At 53.8% G+C, this 20,434-nt stretch overlaps 6 protein-coding genes across 6 annotated transcripts; 2 read left to right on the top strand and 4 right to left on the bottom strand.

Annotated features, from left to right (window-relative positions):
• Positions 1-1,443: 1,443 nt before the first annotated feature.
• On the top strand, positions 1,444-5,529 carry ALT_2049 (hybrid sensor histidine kinase/response regulator; the record flags this gene model as incomplete). Its single annotated transcript, XM_033557935.2, has 5 exons — positions 1,444-1,817; positions 1,896-2,040; positions 2,115-3,400; positions 3,467-5,205; positions 5,255-5,529. 5 exons carry the CDS (start codon positions 1,444-1,446, stop codon positions 5,527-5,529), a joined length of 3,819 nt encoding a protein of 1,272 aa, XP_033413826.2.
• A 367-nt stretch (positions 5,530-5,896) lies between these two features.
• On the bottom strand, positions 5,897-8,603 carry fluG (the record flags this gene model as incomplete). The annotated part of the gene is made up of 3 exons (XM_033557936.2): positions 5,897-6,126; positions 6,188-7,421; positions 7,473-8,603. The coding sequence occupies 3 exons, from the start codon at positions 8,601-8,603 to the stop codon at positions 5,897-5,899; spliced, it is 2,595 nt and encodes an 864-aa protein (XP_033413827.2).
• A 1,013-nt stretch (positions 8,604-9,616) lies between these two features.
• Positions 9,617-11,216, bottom strand: ALT_2047 (NAD-dependent succinate-semialdehyde dehydrogenase; the record flags this gene model as incomplete). The annotated part of the gene is made up of 3 exons (XM_033557937.2): positions 9,617-10,998; positions 11,050-11,137; positions 11,187-11,216. The coding sequence occupies 3 exons, from the start codon at positions 11,214-11,216 to the stop codon at positions 9,617-9,619; spliced, it is 1,500 nt and encodes a 499-aa protein (XP_033413828.2).
• A 1,406-nt stretch (positions 11,217-12,622) lies between these two features.
• Positions 12,623-14,718, top strand: ALT_2046 (FAD-dependent oxidoreductase; the record flags this gene model as incomplete). Its single annotated transcript, XM_033557938.2, has 4 exons — positions 12,623-13,089; positions 13,137-13,533; positions 13,582-13,762; positions 13,811-14,718. The coding sequence occupies 4 exons, from the start codon at positions 12,623-12,625 to the stop codon at positions 14,716-14,718; spliced, it is 1,953 nt and encodes a 650-aa protein (XP_033413829.2).
• Positions 14,719-15,082: 364 nt separating this feature from the next.
• Positions 15,083-17,469, bottom strand: ALT_2045 (uncharacterized protein; the record flags this gene model as incomplete). The annotated part of the gene is made up of 5 exons (XM_033557940.2): positions 15,083-15,833; positions 15,993-16,298; positions 16,364-16,970; positions 17,037-17,323; positions 17,393-17,469. The coding sequence occupies 5 exons, from the start codon at positions 17,467-17,469 to the stop codon at positions 15,083-15,085; spliced, it is 2,028 nt and encodes a 675-aa protein (XP_033413831.2).
• A 930-nt stretch (positions 17,470-18,399) lies between these two features.
• On the bottom strand, positions 18,400-20,003 carry pigc (phosphatidylinositol N-acetylglucosaminyltransferase; the record flags this gene model as incomplete). The annotated part of the gene is made up of 2 exons (XM_033557941.2): positions 18,400-19,577; positions 19,655-20,003. The coding sequence occupies 2 exons, from the start codon at positions 20,001-20,003 to the stop codon at positions 18,400-18,402; spliced, it is 1,527 nt and encodes a 508-aa protein (XP_033413832.2).
• Positions 20,004-20,434: the final 431 nt, after the last annotated feature.

The following is a 20,434-nucleotide window of genomic DNA, read 5'->3' as shown; positions in this document are numbered from 1 at the left end:
ACAGCCTCCACAGGATCATAGTGACACTAGACTGATGGTAGCGACTTTTGCAGATCAGCTTAGTTTAAGATCTTATACGTAGCACTGACCATATTATTAAGCGATAATAATATTCCGAGGTTCAACAGTGGCCAGTACAATTAGAAAGAAATGCCTTTTGTGCCTAGATAGTTTCTGTGGTCAGAGTCCACCGCCCCGCATCAACCTCCGATCTGCGCTGCCCTGATTCCGCAGCTCGAGCTCTGAGTGGCGGCTTCTCAAGCCGAAAAAGAATGGTCACCAATCAGAAGGTTTATTGTAGCCCCTGTGTTACCAGAAGAGGACTGGCTCATGCCAGGAAACAGGGAACCAAGATGGGGGTGGGGAGGAATTGAACTAATAGGGTAAGACAAGGTACCTACGGAGGTACAGTAGTACCTAGGTAAAGGTAGGAGATTTAGATACCTTCTCATTATTATTAGTCCCTATTGCTGGCTGTCGTCGCTGTGCCTTAAACAATCCCTGGAAGACTGGAGCTGTGGCGTCCCTGGCCCATGGATATTGGGCTCCATCAAGGGCAGTTTGTGATAATCATGGAGAGTGGCGGATTTTGATTGATCAACCCCAGTCCCTTGCACAGGCGTCACAGCTGTTCAGTCCATCTTGTCCCGAAGTGGCCATGGGCCCATGTCATACAACTCATGTTATTCTTATTATGATGCCGATGATGATGGTGGTGATTACTCATAATCTCAGCATAATTTCTCCTTTGAGTGATCACTGCCCGATCCATACCCTTGAGGCAAAACTGGGATGGTCAGACGGATGTCAATGGTGGAGTAGAGTCGGTTTCCAACATTTGCCAGAGAATGTGTTGCGAATCGTCAAGCGAGGTGGTCAAATGTGTCGCATTCGCCGTGTAGCTATTCTATTATCTAAGGTATTTCCTTCTTCTAGGAGGTGTTGCCTTCTCTCTTACTACAGGAGACCATCTCCCCTCAAACAACTGCTCTCTTCCTTTTAAACGATTCAGGTTCTCCTCCAGACTTCTTCATCGTCTGCCCCTCCCGCAAACTCGGGCACATGCCACTTTTAGCAGATTCTGTAATCAAAGAGAGCCAGAAAAAAAAAAGTTGGTTGCTGTGGCCCATCACTTTTTCTACTACGTCCAACTACCCTTTTCTCTCCTATCTTTGGATCTCAGTTTTTTCAAGCCCTCAATTACTCCTTTTTGTCCTCCGTAGGCTACCTTCTGTCGGTCTCATCATTATTGCTGGCAGCTTAGCCTCCGTTTCTTGCAAACTGCCACACCTTAAGCTGCCACACCCTATTCTGACGTCGACTGACGCCCCATTCCTCTCTCATTGGGCCAAGAATGGATCTCGACGTTTGAAATCCGTCCCGTCGGCTTTTTCTCCCTCCGTTCCTATCGTGATCACCGATCGGAACACAAACTACTGAGTTATGGCATCGACATCTCGAAGTCGCCGAGATGACCATAACGCCGGTCGCAGAGCTCGCGAGCTCTATCGCTACTTTCAACCTGAACGTCTCCCTCAATTAGACACCTTCAGTGTGAACGATGCTCCAATCGCCGATGATTTTCTCCCGCCAGCCACGGCGCAAGCCCTTGATGCCTCGATCCACGCGCCCTCTGCACCCTCACCCTTACCGCCGCCCCCACCACAATTGTCACCACCATTGGTGACCACCGGGGAAGATTCTCCGTTATCGCCGGTGGTCCCTGAAACTCTGGTTCTAGGCCAGCACAATGCTACCTTGACATCCTTTGCTGAACTTGCAGCACTGCGTCTAAACGTGGAGCGTGTGATAATTAGGTACGGCTACTTTTTCCTACTAGCTACAGTCGGGACGATCGATCATAGCTGATTGAAACTTTTTCTTCTGCATTACAGTGTATCCGATCGAGATTCGCAGTTCATTCTCGCCCAAGCAAGCCAGACCCGCGTTGGTAGTGATGTCCATGCTTATGAGGCTGAGGGAGATGGGATCTGGCATGGTTGCTCTACCCTGCCGTCCTGTGCTTGGGGAATGTGCGAGGTAGGTCTTTCCCAGCTGAATTATTATTATTATTATCTTTGTTATGGCGACGACTGAAATTCTGTCCGCTATAGGCTACGGTAGCACTTCCGCCGTCTTCGAGAGATCGCAAAGAATTCAGTTTTCTTGTGGTAAATGACCTGCAGGAGAGCGAGTCTTACAAGAACGTTAATTTCGTCACCGATGGACCTCGTTTTCGATTTTACGCAGGGACGCCTCTGACGACAGAAACACAAATCAACATTGGGTGTTTCTTTGCGCTGGATACCAAGCCTCGCGATAGCTTTTCTGACCTTGAGAAGGAGATTTTTGGCTCGTTGGGAATGCTTATCATGGACTATCTACAGGTGAGCCGGCAGGCCTCGGAGGGAAGACGTGCAGCTCGATTGTCCCGGGGTCTGAGTTATTTCGTAGAGGGCAGCTCTAGCTTTGTCGACCCTCATCCCTCGTGTTCAGGCAGTTCTGCCCCTACGCTCAGCACTCCCGCGTCGTCCGGTGTGAGGACCCACCACCTCTCGGGCGGGTCCTCTCAGAGTTTCGAACTTCCCTCCAAACGCTCTCACAGCATCGATGCGCGCTCCAGCAGCTCGGTATCAGACTCAAAAGTTGACAATGGCGACCAAAACAATTCTTCCGGGCCGGACACACCACTCCCGGATTGGTGGGCGGGAAGCAGAAGGAAGGGGCTGAAGTTAGACGAATCACATAGCAGCTCCTGGGCGTTTCGAAGAGCCGCCAACCTTCTCCGCGAAAGTCTCGAGTTGGATGCCGATGGTGGTGTCATCTTCTTGGAGGTCAATAACAGTCACATGCTGGATTTCGAGACCGGAAGTGATTGCTCGGGCGAGACCGGTCCAGCGGCTCCTGTATTGGCTGTCTCCACCAGAGACGAACCTTTTGCCCCAGGGCCGGGCTCGACAGTGCTGTATCCTGCTGCAAATCTCGACAGCAGGTTTCTGCACCAGCTGCTACGTCGATACCCAAAGGGCAAGCTTTGGTCCTTTCATCGAGATGGGATTCTCTCTAGCTCTGATGACGAAAAACCAAACGGAAACCGCAGCATGAAACCCACTGAGCCCCCTTGGGGCAGTGGCAAGAAGTGGAAACAAACGGAAAACGCCGTGTTGAACCTCTTCTTTCCGAACGCGACTCAGGTCATGTTCGTCCCTTTGTGGAACGCTGCCAATTCCCAGTGGTTTGCGGGTTGCTTTTGTTGGAACACAATAGAGACGCGTGTCTTCAGCCCTTCTGTCGAACTCAGTTCGGTTCTGGGCTTCGGATCATCCATCATGGCAGAGTGCAACCGGGTCCAGTCCCTGATCTCCGATCGGCAGAAGGGCGATTTTATTGGAAGTATCTCGTAAGTATTAGAGACGGAGAAAGCGAGCTTGGTTCATCGACCGGTCATTGACATATTTGGGTACAGACATGAACTTCGCAGTCCTCTCCACGGCATTTTGGCGGCCACCGAGTTTTTACACGGCACAGACCTCGATGAATTCCAACTGTCTCTGCTTGAGACGATCAACGCGTGCGGTCGGACACTGTTGGATACTATGAATCAAGTCCTAGACTTCAGCAAGATTGTTTCCCTCGAGAGGACATGGCGTCAGCTCAAGAGGAACAAGACTTCGTCTGCGGAATTGATGAGCATGGACAAGATCTCTGCGCATCTGGACACATTTATCACGACAGATCTTGCCGTCCTGGCTGAGGAGGTGGTGGAGGGCGTGTGTTTAGGCCATACATACGGACAGAAGTCGATGGCTTCCTCTGACCAGTCTGTCCTTTTACCGAACTCGGCTGCCACACTCTCACTTGCGCGGCGGAAGCCCAAGCCGGATACTTCAGCGGACGTAGAAGTAGTGATGGATATCGCGCAGAACAACTGGGTGTATCGGACTCAACCGGGTGCGTTGCGGCGCATAATCATGAACGTCTTTGGCAATGCCTTGAAGTACACCGAGTCGGGCAGGGTCTCGGTGCACTTGGAGGTCACCGAGGCGTCTGAGAGCCGGTCACGCCGACATGGTGTGGAAGAACTCGTGACCTTGACCGTTTCAGATACGGGCAAAGGCATCTCGGAAGCGTTCTTACGGGGGCGCTTATTCACACCATTCGCCCAAGAGGATACATTGGCTGTGGGAACTGGACTGGGCCTATCGATCGTTCGAAGTCTTGTCAAGGCGTTGAATGGGACTATCAACGTCCACAGCCGGCCCGGTGAAGGCACGACAGTCAAGGTATTTCTTCCCTTGACACGCCCGGATCCGGAGGACAGTCTCGAGGACAGCCTGACTTCACCGTCGGTTCCGTCGAGACAGGACGACACAATGAACGAGGCCTGTTCGCTCCGCGATAGCCATGGCGGCAGACGCGTTGCCATTCTTGGTATCCAGCCTGCTGATGCCCTTGAACATCGCTTCTGGTCCATCATTGCACGCTACCTGACGGACTGGTACGGCCTGGAGCTGGTTTCCTCGGCGTCAAAAGAGCCCATCGACGTGCTTTTGGCAGACGAGGATAGCTTGGCGAGCATCTCAAAGGAGGCTGTCACTGGCATTCTCCCTTCGCTCTTGGTCCTCTGCAACAAGTCAGTTGGTTACAGCGCTATCCGGGCCGAGTGGTCACCGATTGCCGCTTTTGTGGACATCATCCGTCGCCCGTGCGGCCCGCACAAGCTTGCCCGTTGCATTAGGAAATGTCTTGATAATGGACCACGTGGGGGCGTCACGCTGCCGCCGCGCATTGAACTTCCCGAACGACCCCGGATGAGTAGTGGCATCCCTTCGCCGTGCGCGGACTTGACCGAGGCAGATCCGCTTGCTGCGACCGGTGATCTTACTCCTGCCACCTCGTCTAGACCCGGGACCCTTTTCTCCTCCGAGGATTCGGGCCAGTCACAAAGTTCGTCCGACATTGCCGACGCACCTCACGGCAGCGATACCTCCATGTCGCCACTGCCCACACCGTCGGAGACGGCGAGCAAGCGCGTCGAGCGCAAGGCACGCATCCTTGTAGTGGACGATAATCCGATCAATCTGAATTTGATGTTAACCTTTATGAAGAAGCGGGATCTGGAGGTTCTGGATTCTGCGGAAAATGGCAAATTGGCCGTGGACGCGGTGGAAAGGATGCAGCAGGGTTACGACATTATTTTCATGGGTAGGCCAATCAACCCCAGATTAAACTGACATGCTGACGAAGAGGAAAGATATCTCTATGCCGGTTATGAACGGCTTCGAAGCCACGCGCGCCATCCGCGCACTGGAGAGAGAGCGCGATGGGTGTGGACCGGCCACGATCATTGCACTGACGGGACTGAGCAGTTCGCGCGACGAATCGGAAGCCCTCACGTCCGGGGTGGACTTGTTTCTGACGAAACCAGTGTCGTTCAAAGAAGTCTCCAGACTGTTGGATGAATGGGCGGAACGGGGCCTGCGGGATAGAAAGTCCCCGTCCCCGTCCCCGTCGCCCTCTGCTTCATGACATTAATGAATGCGGTTTATGACATGGACGGGTTTCATTACGGTCTTTGTTTTCGGTTGATTGCATTGCATGACTATTTTGGCCTGCATCGGTTTTCTTATTTTTTCACTTCTATGATGGGATTACCCCTCTGTATACGGTTAGAGGTCGATAAACGTGATACCCCCCTATGTATGTTTTATTATATTGCATAAAAAAAAGAATTACATAATCGAAGAGAATTTGCATTCAGAGGCAGCATTAGATTGACAGTAACCATTCATTAGCTAGTCGGTCTATACCAATCGCACCCAGGCTAGGTCGAGTATATCATGTGATTTGAAGGATGAATTTGCAATCCTGTCAACAGGGCATACATAGTTAAAAGTTAATACCGCTCTACCAGCCACTTCCTCCGCTCCTCCTCGCCCATGGCAGCCAGCTTCTTGGCCTCCGCCCGCTTGACAATCACATAGCTGCGAACCAGGAACGGACCGAGCAATTCCTGAAGTGCATGGTCAGCCTCGAGGGCATCCAGGCTCTGCGCGAGAGTTTTAGGCAGTTGAGTTGTGATCCCCAGGTCCTGGCGTTGCGCGTCGGTGAGGGTCGCCGCGTCGTCTGCTTATCGTTAGTAGCTTACTACGTAGTAGCAGAGAAAGAAAGAGAAGAGGTAACATACAGAGACAATCCTTCGCCGTGAGAGGGATCTTGTTCTGGAGGCCTAGGTACCCGGCTCCCAGGAAGGCCGCCATGGCAACGTACATGTTCGCGAGGCCATCAAGGGACTTGAGTTCCCAGTGTCCCGGCTCGATCTTGCGGATGGGGGTTTCGCGGTTCTGCGTGCCCCATGCGACCCACTCGCTGCCTGCCCAGAGGCCGGATTTCACGCGGTCGTAGCTGGTTTCTTGGGCGAGGGTGCAGGCCAGCAGGGCGGGGAAGTGTGCCAGCACGCCGGCGAGGAAGGAGTCCTCGTTTGTGGATGGGGAAATGGAGACGTGGGCGTGGGAGGCGGTGCCTGCGACGTTGGGGAGGGGTCGCGGGTGGAGAGTTGCGCGGAGGCCGTGGCGCTCGGCGATGTGGATGACGATCTGGCGGGCTTTGAGGAGGGTGTCGACTGCGCGTAAGGGGCTGTTGCGCGGAAGGACGAATTCGAATTGGCCGGGGGCGGACTCGGAGTGGAACTGCTCGAGGGGGATGCCGATGGCCGCCAGGGTGTCGGCGATTTCTTCGAGGAGGGGCAGCATGCGGCGCGTGTCGCTGGTCATTTGGGACCAGGAGTGGTTGGTTACCGCGGGGAGATACCGGGTTTCACCGGTGGAGGGATCGGTATCGGGACGGAGGAAGACGACTTCGATTTCGAAGCCGCAGGTAACGGCGATGCCGTGGTCGGTGTGCAGTTTATCAACGACGTTTTGGAGTGCGGTCCGAGGACAGCCCTCGAGGGGCTTGTCGTCCTCGGATCGCCAAAAGGTCATGACGGTGGCGCTTTTGGAGTCGAGGCCGACGTTAGGGCTGAGGCTGGTCAGGTCGGGTTCCATGTAGAATTGGCCGGTTGTTGTGCCTTCGGGGGTCATGGAGTCGTCCTGCAACATCCAGAAGACGCAGAGACTGATTCCGATGCGACGCTGCTTGCGCACGATCTTGGCGAATTCGAGAATGGGGAAGATCCGTAGGCGGGTCGTTGCGGTGTAGTCGACCCATTGCATCCACACGTATTTGACGTTCGGATTACACCGCATGAATGTGTCCAGAGCGTGGGTGGAGGGGATGGTGATTTGCTTGGGTATTTGGTCGAACGATGGCTGCTCGTTCAGGTCGTAGAGACGGTTGGAGTTGTGGAAAAGGATATCCGCCGCTGCTTCCTTTGCTTGTGTGACCGTCCAGTCTCCTTGACGGACGTAGTCCACAAAAACCTGTGACAATCAGAATGCGTGTAGGCCATAGAAGCAACGACAGGGACATACCTTTTCTAATACATCGCGGAACTGCTTATTGCCTAGGTAGAACGTTTCCGGGAAAAAGTGGCCGTCCGTACTCCAGAGAAGTCGCTTGGTCGGAACAATGTCCAGACTGTCCCGAATGATGGACTCCTCTGCATCCCGACTGACCATGGGGAAGACCTCCCCGAGATCGAGATAAACATTGGGATAGACACAGGCCAGATAACCCGCCTCACGCGTGTACGGATAGGAAGAGTGCAACAGCACAAAGTCGACCTTGGGATAACGCGCAATCAGCGGTTGCAAGTAGGCTGGGTTGGCCAGCACCAGACTGATGTCGTTATCTCCGAGACCGGTATGGAGTTGCAACGGCTTGTTTTTCCAACCTTTGTTGCCGGATTTGGCGGTTTGGAGCAGTTCGAGGGTCTGACGTACAAGCCAGTCGTTCAGGGGCTTGTCCTCGACCCGATACTCGGTCTCTGAGGCGCGGATGGTACGAGCAAACGATTGCAACAAAACGTCTGCGTCTTCATCGGTTGGCTGGACGTTCAACCCGGTCCGGTAACAGATGACCGATTTGAACCCCACCACTGCGGGGTCCTCGATAGCTTCGGAGACCATCCTGCTAAAACCATCACGGAACGCCAGAAACCGACTCTCGAGGGCAGACACATCTCCGGCCTCGGGAATGCTAGAGCCACGCATCACCGTCGCCAGCATCCGCGCCGCTAGGGCCTCAATGCGCACAATGCGCTTGGTCGTGGACACAGTGAATTGATCATGCCATTGGTACGGCTCGATGTCCTGGTCGGTGAGGAGGTCATCCAGAAGCAAGGTATGGGTCCCTTGCAGGCACTGGCGGATCAAGCCGTCGTAGTCGCGCTCCACCCATTTTTGCCGAGCCGCCTTGACTTGCTCCCAGTCGGACGAGGGGCAGTCGTATAGGACAGCAAGCTGGGAGGCCGCACGGTGAAGCGGGAGTGTAGAAGTGGCATTCTGTAGAGCTAACCCTTGAGCTTCAGAAGTGATCTGCTCAAAGGGATATTTGGCATAATTGCAGGCCGACGCCTTGTCGAGGATGTTGTGAGCATGATTATCGATGAGAGGGTGGCATTGGATGAGGTGTCGCAGGGAGTCGAGGGTATCGTTATCCATTATTATGAGAGTAGAAGGAAAGGAAATGAAAATGAAGAGAGTAGTCCGCCTCGTTTTATAAAGTCCAACAATGAAGGCTAATGCGTCATGGAAGAAGTAACAACAAGATAACAATGTAGGAAAAGACAGTTAGAAACAACCAAGGAGGTTGAACAAGGGGCTCGTGTCAAATTAATAATAGCGATGCAGAACAAGACAAGACTCCGAACGCTACGATCGCCCCAGCGTCTGTGAGTGAGAGAGGGAAGAAAAGCAGAGGAGAGCAGAGCAGATGCTTACTCGATTAGGAAATCGACGATCACGTTGTAGCGGAGTCTCTCGTGCAAGTTTCGCATCTCGTGGACGAGAGATAGATAGCCGATCGTTACAAGGCGACAGACGACTGAGCGGAAGTATCTGACCAAAAACTGGGGACGACGAGGTTTGCAATTTCTTGCATAATGATTAGTATTAAATAGGAGAACTAGACGATCGTCTGTCGTCTCCAACACTCAAAGTGGAAGACTCGACGATGCGACCGTCCGCGGACGTTGATACAGATTCGGCAACTATTGTGGAGAGAGAGCTGCAGCCTGCAGACAGAACTAATCGTTGTTTATTGTTAGTATTACTATTGTTCCTCCAGAAAGTACTAAGTATACTTATTAATTATTCAATTTCTGAAGGGCTCTCCGAGAATAAGCATCATATGAGAGAGGTCCGTGAGTATTATGCATAACCAGTTACATGGGTGCTGCGCTCGGTCGCTTCGTTTAGGATACGCAAAGGGGAATCTTCCACGAGCTGTCCGCATCTCTGTTCGGTACGCGTCTATTGACTCAACTGTTTATGCTATACACAACACGTCGCTTTTCCAAGACGAGCAAGCATCGTGTCATCCTCTACGGAGTATTCTACTATATTCCCACCTTTTCAGTTGTAGATACATTGCTGGAGTCGACTCTTTACTGATTGTCACATGCGAACGAGGCATCCGGGAAATTGGCCCAATTTCAAGAAGGTACTACAATCTGCTAGTACTGCCCCTCGATAGTCAGGGTTCCAGTCTTGGTGATCAGATACTCGTTGACAGCCACCTCTTTCCCACTCTCCTTGCCGTATCCTGACTCCTTGATGCCGCCAAACGGCGACTCCGCTGCCGACGAGTTACCCGTATTCATGCCAATCATGCCCGCCTCAAGGTTCTCCAGCATCCGCCACATACGGTCAATATTCTTGGTGAATGCATAGCTGGCCAGTCCCATGCTTGTATTGTTGGCCATGCGGACTGCCTCCTCTTCTGTCTCAAATCTGTACAGCGCCGCAATGGGCGCAAAAGTCTCCTCGCGCGACACCAGCATCTCCTCCCTCATCCCTGTGAGGATGGTGGGCTGGAAGTAGTACCCTTTCTGCCCAGGGACAGGTCCGCCGCCGAGGATGACGTCCGCGCCTAACCGGCGCGCATCTTCGACCTGCGCCAGCGCCTTGTCCAGGCCCCGCGGTGTCGTGACGGGGCCCATGGTAGTGCCCTCCTGTGCGCCGTGGCCGACGACCAACTTCTCCGTGCGTTCCTTGAGCATATGTGCGAATTTATCGTAGATCCCTGCCTGCACGTACACACGATTGGCAGTGATGCACGCCTGGCCTGCATGCCGCCATTTCAGCGCCATCAGCTGGTCCAGGGCCTGGTCGAGGTTCGCATCGTCGAACACGATGAAGGGGCAGTTCCCGCCGAGCTCGAGAGTCACCTTCTTCAGCCCCTCCGCGCAGTGCGCAGCGATCAGCTTGCCGACGCGCGTGGATCCCGTAAATGTCACCTTTTTGACGAGCGGATGCTTGCAAAGCGTCTCACTGAGCGACGGCGTGTTTTCCAGGTCGGTGGTCAGCACATTGAACACGCCTGCTGGGAAACCCGCGCGTTGCGCTAGGTGCGCCAGCACGAGCGTCGTGATGGGAGTCTCCGGGCTAGGCTTGACGATCATCGTGCAGCCGGCGGCGAAGGCGGCGCCTGCTTTACGCAGGACCATAGCGATGGGGAAATTCCAGGGGACCAGAGCGGCGGCCACACCGATGGGCTGCTTGACCGTGAAGACGCGACGGTTGGGCGCCGAGGGCACGCTGATCGTGCCCTGGATGCGCTCCGCCTCACCAGCAAACCACCAGGTGAAGCCCGTGGCGTAGTCGATCTCCCCGTACGATTCGGCGAGGGGTTTCCCCGTCTCGTGGGTGAGAATCTGGGCGAGGTCGGACCGCGCCTCCCGGATGAGAGCGTCCCATTTCATGAGCCATTGGGCGCGCTGCCGGGGGTTGGTCTTCTTGTAGGTTTCGAACGCTTGGTGGGCGGCCTGGACGGCGGGATTCACGTCTTCCACGCCATTGGCAGGACAACTGGCCCAGGGTGTGTCGGTGCCGGGGTCTATTCTGATGTTACCGTAGGCTCAATAAGAGGAGAATAGTCAGTTCCTACCCACGACTTCGAATCGTTTTCCACTTTTGGCCTGAACCCATTTGTCCCCGACAAAGGAGTCGAAATGGAGAAGACTGGGATCTTCAAGCTGAAGAAAGTTAGCCATTGCAAGCTGCTCATTTGCTACTGCCGTATACCTTGAATGGCAACTGATACGTCTTGGCCATTTTCGATATGTTACCTATTTGATGGCAGAAGGAGGTAAGTTGAAAAAGATCAGCGATGAGGGGCTCTGTGCGACTTTATCACCAGCAGCACCTATTTGACCCCATTGACCCCGCACTTATCGGCAGTAACTCGGCTGTGATCCTGTGTAGCCATTTTATCATGCAGGCATTGTAGTATGGCTTTATTTTTTTTTTTATATATATGCATCGACAAAGGCGAAATGAGTTCAGACAAGGTGTCGATCCGTCCAGTTTGCCTCTTGCACGAGTGCGATACCAGGTTCTCTTCTTCCCATGTGTTATACCGCACCAACACGTCAATCATCTGCATCATCTCCAACACTCCATCATCGCTGTTAAGGCTGTTATTATCGCCGTGTCTGGTGTCTGCTGTAAATGTAATTGTGCAGCTCGCGGCCGAGATGCCGTCCGTCTTGACTGGTACGGATCCGCCAGGTCGAACCCGTCATCCGAGTCGTGGGCGGACTTGGTCCGAGAGAAGCTTAAACCTGACTGGAACCGACAGCTCCAGCTGCTTATGGCTCATACCTAGACGAGCCGCTTTGGAGGTGCCCAGGCGACGAGGTATTTGCCGAGAATGACTTTGGTGGAGTGGGCGAATGCAGCAATTGGCGACTTGAAACTCCCATCGCGGCGATACGGAAGCCGACATTTTAGGTTGAATCGCTGCAGTTGGATAGAGTCGTTTCAGCTGCGTAGACGGTGCCAGAGCCCATCCACCTCATCAAAGCAGGGAATGATGCAGACGGCAATTAAGATGGGGACGGAGAGGACGAGAAAGTCGGTGAAGAGGCTGAGCGCTGCGGTGGTGACATGAAGGCTCTCGCCTGCCTCGATGGAGGTGTCATACACATGTACGATTAAACTGCACTGGGAGATTTCGACGAAGAGGACAGCGAGGCGCAGACTGTGATATTTATCTCAATTTTACTGCGGAGTTTACTTAAATGCTACAAGTGGAGATCCGAGCTTTGCTCTGTGGCCTGAGGCGCATCACCATCAACCAAGAGGGTCGGGACATTTCATCTCTTCTCGACTTCTACTCATCTTCTACTCGCCACTTTAGTATCAATCTATCTGTCTACCTACGGACGAATCTAGATCCCTAGTGGCTGTCAGAAACAATTACCTGACTCGAGCGTTGATCTTACTGGTCAATTCCTGAATTAGTCCAGCCATGCTGCATACTACTGCTGACCGGCTTCCTCCTCCAAGTCCACCTCACAGTGATGGCTGACACGGCATAGATACTCCATCCAGAGCTTATCCGGTGTGCCTAAACACTATTTGTTGGATGGTTGAGCATCATCACCGTCTTCAAATACCAGTCTTTCATCCCTGACTTGGTCAACTGTTGCTGACTGTCTATTCACTCACTCCAAAAGATGGCTCCCCGTCAGCCGTTCTCCCTCAGGGCCATCCTCATTGTGGGTCTTGCTCTCTGCAACTTCTGTACGGCCGAGTCGGATGCCACACTTGTCGCTGCTCAGTCCGTGTCGTCCAACTCGACCTCTGCGGGGGCGCCTCTCTTCCCCGCAGAGACTTTGCAGCTGACAGACGCGGTGCTGGCCAACATCAGCTTCACCATTCAAACCCAGACCCAGCTCTTTGCGTTTGGTAACAATGCTTCTGGCTCGGCTAATCTGACCGCTCGCGGTGTCAAATTCTGCAAGGTCTTCCCAGACGATATTCTATGGCCGTCCAAACGGACCTGGGAGCTGCTTGACATGCTTCTGGGCGGTGCACTTGTCAAGACTGTTCCTCTGGCAGCTTCTTGTTATTCCGCGTGGCCCGAGTACGATGCGGCGGAATGCGAAGCCGTCACTTCCAACTGGACCAACTCGTACATGCAGTAAGTTATGTCGTTCCATCAACAAAAATCCCTGGCTGATTGGACAGTGCTGCCGATCCTGCATCGATTATGTGGCCACTGTACGAGGGCAGAACCTGTCTGCCTACTGCTGACCCCTCTGGCAACTGCACCGTAGGTGGTTACAGCAGCTATGCGGTCAATGTGAGCAACGTGGCTCAGATCCAGCTGGCTGTCAACTTTGCGCGCAACACCGGCATCCGTCTGGTCGTCAAGAATACCGGCCACGACTTCAACGGCAAGTCCACCGGTGCCGGTGCCCTGGGCATCTGGACCCACAACCTCAAGGATATTGAGTACATTGAGAATTACAAAAGTTCTCGCAACAGCGGTCCCGCTGTCAAGATGGGGGCCGGTGTTCAGGCGTTTGAGATCTACAGCAAGGCTAAGGAATTCGGGTTCACTCCCGTTGGTGGCGAGTGCGAGGTAAGCTCGTCCGTGGCGCCATGTGACTCGTCGTTGACAGAAGGATAGACTGTTGGCGTGGCCGGTGGGTACGTCCTCGGTGGTGGTCACTCCCCCATGTCCAGTATCTACGGCCTGGCTGCGGACCAAGTTCTGGCCCTCGAGGTAGTTCTTGCCAATGGTCGCTTCGTCACCGTGACCGAGGAAACTGATCCCGACCTGTTCTGGGCTTTGCGTGGAGGTGGTGGAGGTACGTCCTGTTCTGTCTCTGGGAAGGATTCCCATACTAACCTGGTAGGTACCTATGGTGTGGTCACCTCGATCATTTCGCGCGTCCACCCCAAGGTCGGCGCCACCGTGTCAAACGGTTCCTTCTCGACTGGCACCAACGTCTCCGTCGACGCCTTCTGGGCTGGTGTGCGCGCCTACTTTGACCGGTTCGCCGTCAACGCCGACGCAGGCACCTACGCCTATTTCTGGGTTATGCCCACAGGTACCGACTCCTTCACCTTCCTGATGAGTCCCTACTTTGCTGTGAACCACACTGTCGCGGAGTTCGACGCTCTTATGAAGCCCTGGTACGACCAGCTCGAGGAGCTCGGTATCACCTATACCCCCAATTCGACCTACTACAACAACTTCTACGACGCCTGGCAGGCTGGCTTCCCTCTGGAGACAGTCGCCTCGTCGACGATGATGACCGGCTCGTGGCTCTTCCCCCGTGCGAACTGGGAGAACGCCACTCTCCTCAGCACCACCTTCGAAGCCATCAAGTCCACCATCGAGGCCGGATACCCCATGCTCGCATACAACCTCAAGGCCGAGCTGCCCGACGGCTACCCGGCCAGCTCTGCGAACCCGGCCTTCCGCAACACCCTCATGCACGCCATCACCTCAACCAGCTGGGCCAGCAATGCCACCAACGCTGAGATCCTGGATACCATGAAGTACTTCAGCAACAATGTGCTGGGACAATGGCGAGCCACCTGCCCTGATGCAGGTGCTTACATGTCGGAGGCGGATATCCTCGAGCCGAACTTCCAGCAGGCGTTCTATGGCGAGAACTATGCGCAGCTGTATACGCTGAAGCAGCGGTATGATCCGTTTGGATTGTTCTACGCCCCTACAGCTGTAGGTAGCGAGGACTGGACTGTGGAGAGTGAGGATGGGCTGCCAGATCAGAACGGCCGGTTATGCCGGGTTTAACTGTATGGGTATATTATGTAAACTGTATTATACATATTGACTGTACATTGTTGGTCGTCTGATATCGTCTTTATATCAGATCCCACGCAGCTCTGCGCAGGATAATCAAGGTGGACCAGCCATCCTGATCCTCGTTCGGTTCGACCCACGAACCACCGATCACCATCACCAAACCATCGAATCCGGTTAATCTGCCCTCATTCGCGCAGCGCAGCCCTCATGGTCACCACGTGCAAGTCTCCCTCGTAGAGATAGCGAGAAGAGCCGAGTCGCATCTGCAAGCTTCTTCATCTTCCTCATCTGGTACCGTCACCAGATCAGATCCAAACCTCATGACGATTGAATTGAATTGAACTGAACAGAATCAACGCTTCCGCTCCGCAATCCACCACCCCCTCTCCAGCACAGCCCTCTTCTCCCTCTCCCTTCTCGCCTGCATCAAACACCGCCGCTCCCGGCCCAGAAACCTTCGCCTGTCGCGCCCTCGCTCGGGATACGCCTCGACGGTCCAGGAGCGGGCGATGCGCTCTGCAAAGGTGAGGATGCAGAGGGTAATGGGGAGGAGGGAGAAGAGCGCGAGGGCGAGGAGCTCGGGGGCATATTGCGAGAGGGTGTGCGCGCAGAGGTGTGAGGTGGGTAGGGTGTGAAGGTATGCTTGGAGGATTTTGTCGGTTGGTTGGGTGGTATTGGTGTTGTTGTTTGGCTTGAGCTTGTGGAGGTTGAGGTTGATGAATGAGCCGTGGGGGCTGGAGCTGGGTTGGATTTGGGGGCGGTCTTGCTCTGAATGGTTTTGTGCGAGGATTGTCCGTTGCTGTTGCAGTTGGTGATATTCTTGGTGTTGGAGTTGGTATACTTCCGTGCCTTCGACGGGAATGGTGATTGGTAGCCCCAGGCTCAGGGGGAGGAAGAGGTAGACGAGTCTCATCGAGGCAGCGTGATTGCTGGAGAGAGAGATGGATATGCCATCCTGCTTGCCTTGAGGACCAGGTCCTCTTAAACTGCTTAAAGCGATATGAGGCGTGCTGCTGGTCTCTTCATCATTGATGTTTGCGGATGGAATGGCGGCCACCATCACGACCCCGTGCCGCATCCCGCCTCCGGATTGGTCAGTTCTTCTGGCATACGACGACGACGGCCAGCTCTCTACTTCTACGGACTGTCTTCACACTATGGACAGAGATCAACGATTTAAAGCGCAATTAAATTGTAACGGTATTGACTCTGAAACATGGCTATACCGTGCCACAAAGTATGAAGTGCCGAGTACCGACTACTGCCCAAGGCCCTTCTGCATCGCCTTCAGATGCTCCCAGTTCAGAGTATCCTCACCCAGACTCCAAGCCATGACGCCGCCCAGCTTCTCCGCTGCCACAATTTCCGTGAACTTGCGATCAATCATCGCAGGGGTATCCCAGGTCCAGAAGAGATTGGCCGTGCTGTCCCAGTAGTACTGTCCGCCTCCTTGCTCATCCGTCTTGCCGTCCTTGAGCGCGCGGCGCCAGGAGTCAGTAACGGAAATGCCCTTGCACTCGCCATAGTCGGAGAGACAGCCTGCCTGGCAGAAGTCATCGCCGGTGCCGCTGTTCGAATTAGCCAAGCCCTGAAGTGTCTTAGTAGAGACGAGAGACAAAAAAAAAAACCATACCAGTTTCCATACTGACTGCAACACGATCCAGACGGACACTTGGTCCCCTTGGCATAGCCGCAGGTTCCATCCGTGCTAGTCCTCAGGTTGTCCGGAGGAGCAGCCATGCTGCTCTTCTCGAAGGTCAGGGCGCCAGATTTGCCCGGGTCCGAGCCGTCAGGGTTCTCCAGCGGAACGACGGCACATCCGATCGGCTGCTCGGCGCAGTCGCTGTTCGGATCAGTCGTGAACCACTTGGCATAGTACGCGAATCCCAGGTTTATCTTGGCCGTGTCGAGGCCGATCTCCTCGTACGCCTTGATGGCATCCAGGGAGCCGGCCACGCCGGTGTGGTGGTTTGTCACGTTGTCGCGGCGGTTCATCAAATCATACGACATGACGTTGACCATGTCGACAGCCGACCAGATCTTGGGTCCTTGCTCCTTGGTGAAAGCAATCATGTCGCCGCGTTTACCTGGGACTGCAACAGACAGGAGCTTGTCCTTGCCAATGGCTTCGCGGATAGCCTCCAGGAAGAGCGGGTAGGTCTCAATCTCGCCGGTTTTCTGGGAGTTGGGGACCTTCTTGTAGTCGTCGCCGTTGCCGCCAGGGTATTCCCAGTCGATATCTACCATCAGCTAGTGTGAGCATTGCATGTTTACGTGAGTGTTTCATCCCGCAATTTTGAACTTACCAACACCGTCGAAGCCCAGATTGTTAATCATCGTTGCAACGTTCTTCGCATACTTGGTTCGAGAGGCTTCATCTTTGGCCCCCTCGGAGAAGCCAGCGGTGTCGCCCCATCCACCAATGGCAATCATGACCTTGGTGTCGGGGGCGAAGCGCTTGCGCATATTCTCGACAGTGTCAAAGGGAGTGTACGAAGAGTCGGTGTTGAACTGCTTAGATGGAGCGAAAGCCATAATGGCGTGTGTGATGCCCTGGGTCTGGTCGCTGCCTGGGAGATCAACAGTGTGGTACCTGAATTGTTAGCTCATCAAGCCAATCTGTTCCTGCATTGAGTGCAGGAAATCCAAGTAGGCCTCTTACTGATCGATGTACATGGCAAATCTCAGGCCCCTCGCGGCCTGGACAGCCATCAGGCCGAACACAAGGGATTTGAGCATCTTGTGTTGATCGAATTGAGATGGGAAGTGCTTGATGAAAAGAGCGTCGAAATGGAAGAAAGAAAAACAAGAAGAAGCCCACCGAATAGACTGAAGGATGGACAATCAGCCTGAAACAAACCAGACAAGACCGACGGCTGTGAGTGCCCAACCTTGGCAAATTCCCTCAGAGTGAAATATCAAAGAAAAGAAAGAGATGCACAAGTTGTGAGAGCTAGATATATCCTGAAGCTAACAGACAAGCGGCCCCTTCACGGTGGCTTTGCTGGCTTCGCCCCATCAGCAACCACACAGAGCAACAACACAATAAACATTCCCAGCCCCAGCATGATACAGTGGAGAAGCCAGAAATGTCTCCTAGGCATCCGGCCCCAAGGCAAGTTATTCAAATATGCTTTCCCATTAGAAATACCTGATGTCAGATGCACAAAGGTGAAGCACAATGAAACCGCACATGATGATGAGACAATCCAGCCCCAAAGCAATCACAGCAATCATCTTCCAGACCCTTTGAAGCAAGAATGCTGCTGAGATCGAATCCGGATTTTGTTGCTTCCACTGCTATCCAGATGGATTTCTTCTCAAAACAGTAGCCTCCGCCTCTGGCATGCTTGACAGCCGAACATTCCTGGGGTTGCGGTATTCGACGCGCAAGGCGCGAGAACAGTGCGCCGAGCATGAAACCATGAGACATTACGAATTATTATTGAGTTGCTGTACTTCTGCAGAACTGGCTTGTGAAGCCTGCCACGAGATTATGGTCCTTACGGAATATTAGGTACTAATAATAAACATCAAGTAGAACACGCAAGGGTATCGTATCCGGGGCCAGAACACCACGACATGCTCAAATGAGAATATCACAAGATAGATTGCATCATAGACACGGGCTCAAGGCCAGTTCAGAAAATTGCGCAGGCTGGCATTGAACTAATCCCACTGCCGCCGGATAATCGGCCGCGCTGGGTCCCATGGCCCTGTCACCACGTTCTTGTACTTTTGAAGACTGATGAGCCACCAGCTACATCCCCCCATTGCAAAAGCAGTCATGATACTTCCTAAAAACGACCCGACAACCGCGGCGGTCCATCCTCCGCGCAGGGTCACTCCGACCGCACCTCCGGCCACAATGACCAGCGCCAGCGTCAGAAGCACATGTCCCGTCCAGGAAGTGTGTCGTAGTTGCCGGCGGAAGATGGGAAACAGTCCAAAGACTTCAATCGAGAACAACATCAGACTGAAGACATGGGTTGTAGACGGCAGACGAGACGCCAGGACAGTCGATGCCATCACGGCCGCATTAGTGGACAGCGAAGCCGGGAATTTGGTGGCGCCCGCGCCTTCCCCGCTTCCGTAATCAAAGGAGAATATGTTCATGATCAACAGCCAGCAACTCATCGCCCAAATGGAGTCACTGGCGGTAGACTTGGTAAGCGATTTCAGGATAGGGCTGAGCCCCAGCAGCGAAAAGTAAATCAGGAACGCCGACTTGACAGTCGAAAGCCGTTGGCGGTTCCTTGACGAGAGTAACAAAGTCTCGTCGGTCTCCTGCGTGCCATGGTATAAATGCGTATTGCTGAGGCCACCATTGGCCTGGTGACCAGGCGAGCCAGGATCAGACGGGCCATAAGCCTCACCACTGAATCCTGTACTACGCCGCCGCAGCAATTCACCAGGCTCACCGCTCGATATGGTTAGTCCCAGCCCGTGGACCTCGTTCTGACCGTCCTTTGGACCAAGTGGCCGCGACGCAGCCCCCGACGACGGATTGACTGAGCTCGCTGCAGAGCTCGAACTAGAACCATCGTCCCCGTCCGCGATGCGCTCCGCATTCTGAGCCTGTTCGGCATGATGCTCTTTCCAAACCCAAGAGTCCCACAGAATCCACCCCATGGCCGTTCCAACACTGCCCCAGCAGACGACAGAAACAGGGCTCACTCTCCCCTGGACAATGCCAACAAAACAGCACACGAAAATCGCCACAGAGCAAACATGCTGAACAATCACTGTTGAGTCAGCCACTAGAGGCCAGAAGTCGTAGGGCCGCACGCGCGGGTTGCGCTGGAGATGGTCGAGAAAGGTTTCGGTGTCGGTGTAGTTGTCCGGGTCTGTGGCCATGCCCGTCAGCTTCTTCAGCCTTCTCCCAAGTGGATTTTACACCCATAAAATCTCTGGTTAAACTTACATGACTGCTTCACCCACAGTAACTTCTTCCATGCCCCTTTTCGTCTCCTCCGTCTGCTCAGCCCCCTCACTTTGCGCTCTTTTCGACTGTCCGCGCCCGGATACGCGGGCTGCGCGCGCAAAGCAGCAGCGTTGCCATTCAGCGCTCGGAGTGGGTCATCGTAGTTTGCATTCGCCGTCCGACCTCTTAAATAAGCAGAGGAGAAATATGCGTCTTCTGGAGCGAGCCGTGTGGGATCTGGGAGCGAGCGATGCTCCGGAGGAGGCTTCAAGCTGCTTGTCCGGTTGGGGTGAGTCTCAACGGGGACGGGCGGAGGGATAGGGGGAGGTGAGCCGGGTGGAGGAGGCATCGAACAGACGCTGAATTCATGCTTGGAGCTTAATTAGTAGCAGTTTCTTTGAAGGAAAGCTCGCTTGGTCTTCAGGGGATGGAAACTAGGCCGAACTGACCGGAGACGCGCAAGCCCACGTGGTTAATTAGTCATTCTGCCATCAACTGCAACCTTACGCCGAGCCTAGGAAGACGAATACTTTTCCACAAGTGCAAATGTTCAAATTATCCCACTAGAGCGATTGATATGATTTATCCAATGATTTCAGCCTGATGTATATTCGGCTTTGATGGATTTCTGAAATATTATTATGTACGTCGAAGCAACTGGCTAGAAGATACTTGAAGAAAAGTTGGTTGATATGCGAGATAATCTCGATGCACCCATTCCTTGACCGTCGAGAAACTGGGATAACCGATGACTTGATGTGATAGAAACAAATGATTTCT

This window comes from Aspergillus lentulus (genome assembly GCF_001445615.1).
Source record: "Aspergillus lentulus DNA, contig: Alt04, strain: IFM 54703, whole genome shotgun sequence".
Classification (NCBI taxonomy): domain Eukaryota; kingdom Fungi; phylum Ascomycota; class Eurotiomycetes; order Eurotiales; family Aspergillaceae; genus Aspergillus; species Aspergillus lentulus.
Note: the sequence above shows the minus strand (reverse complement) of the source record. Positions and strands in the feature narration are given on the sequence as shown.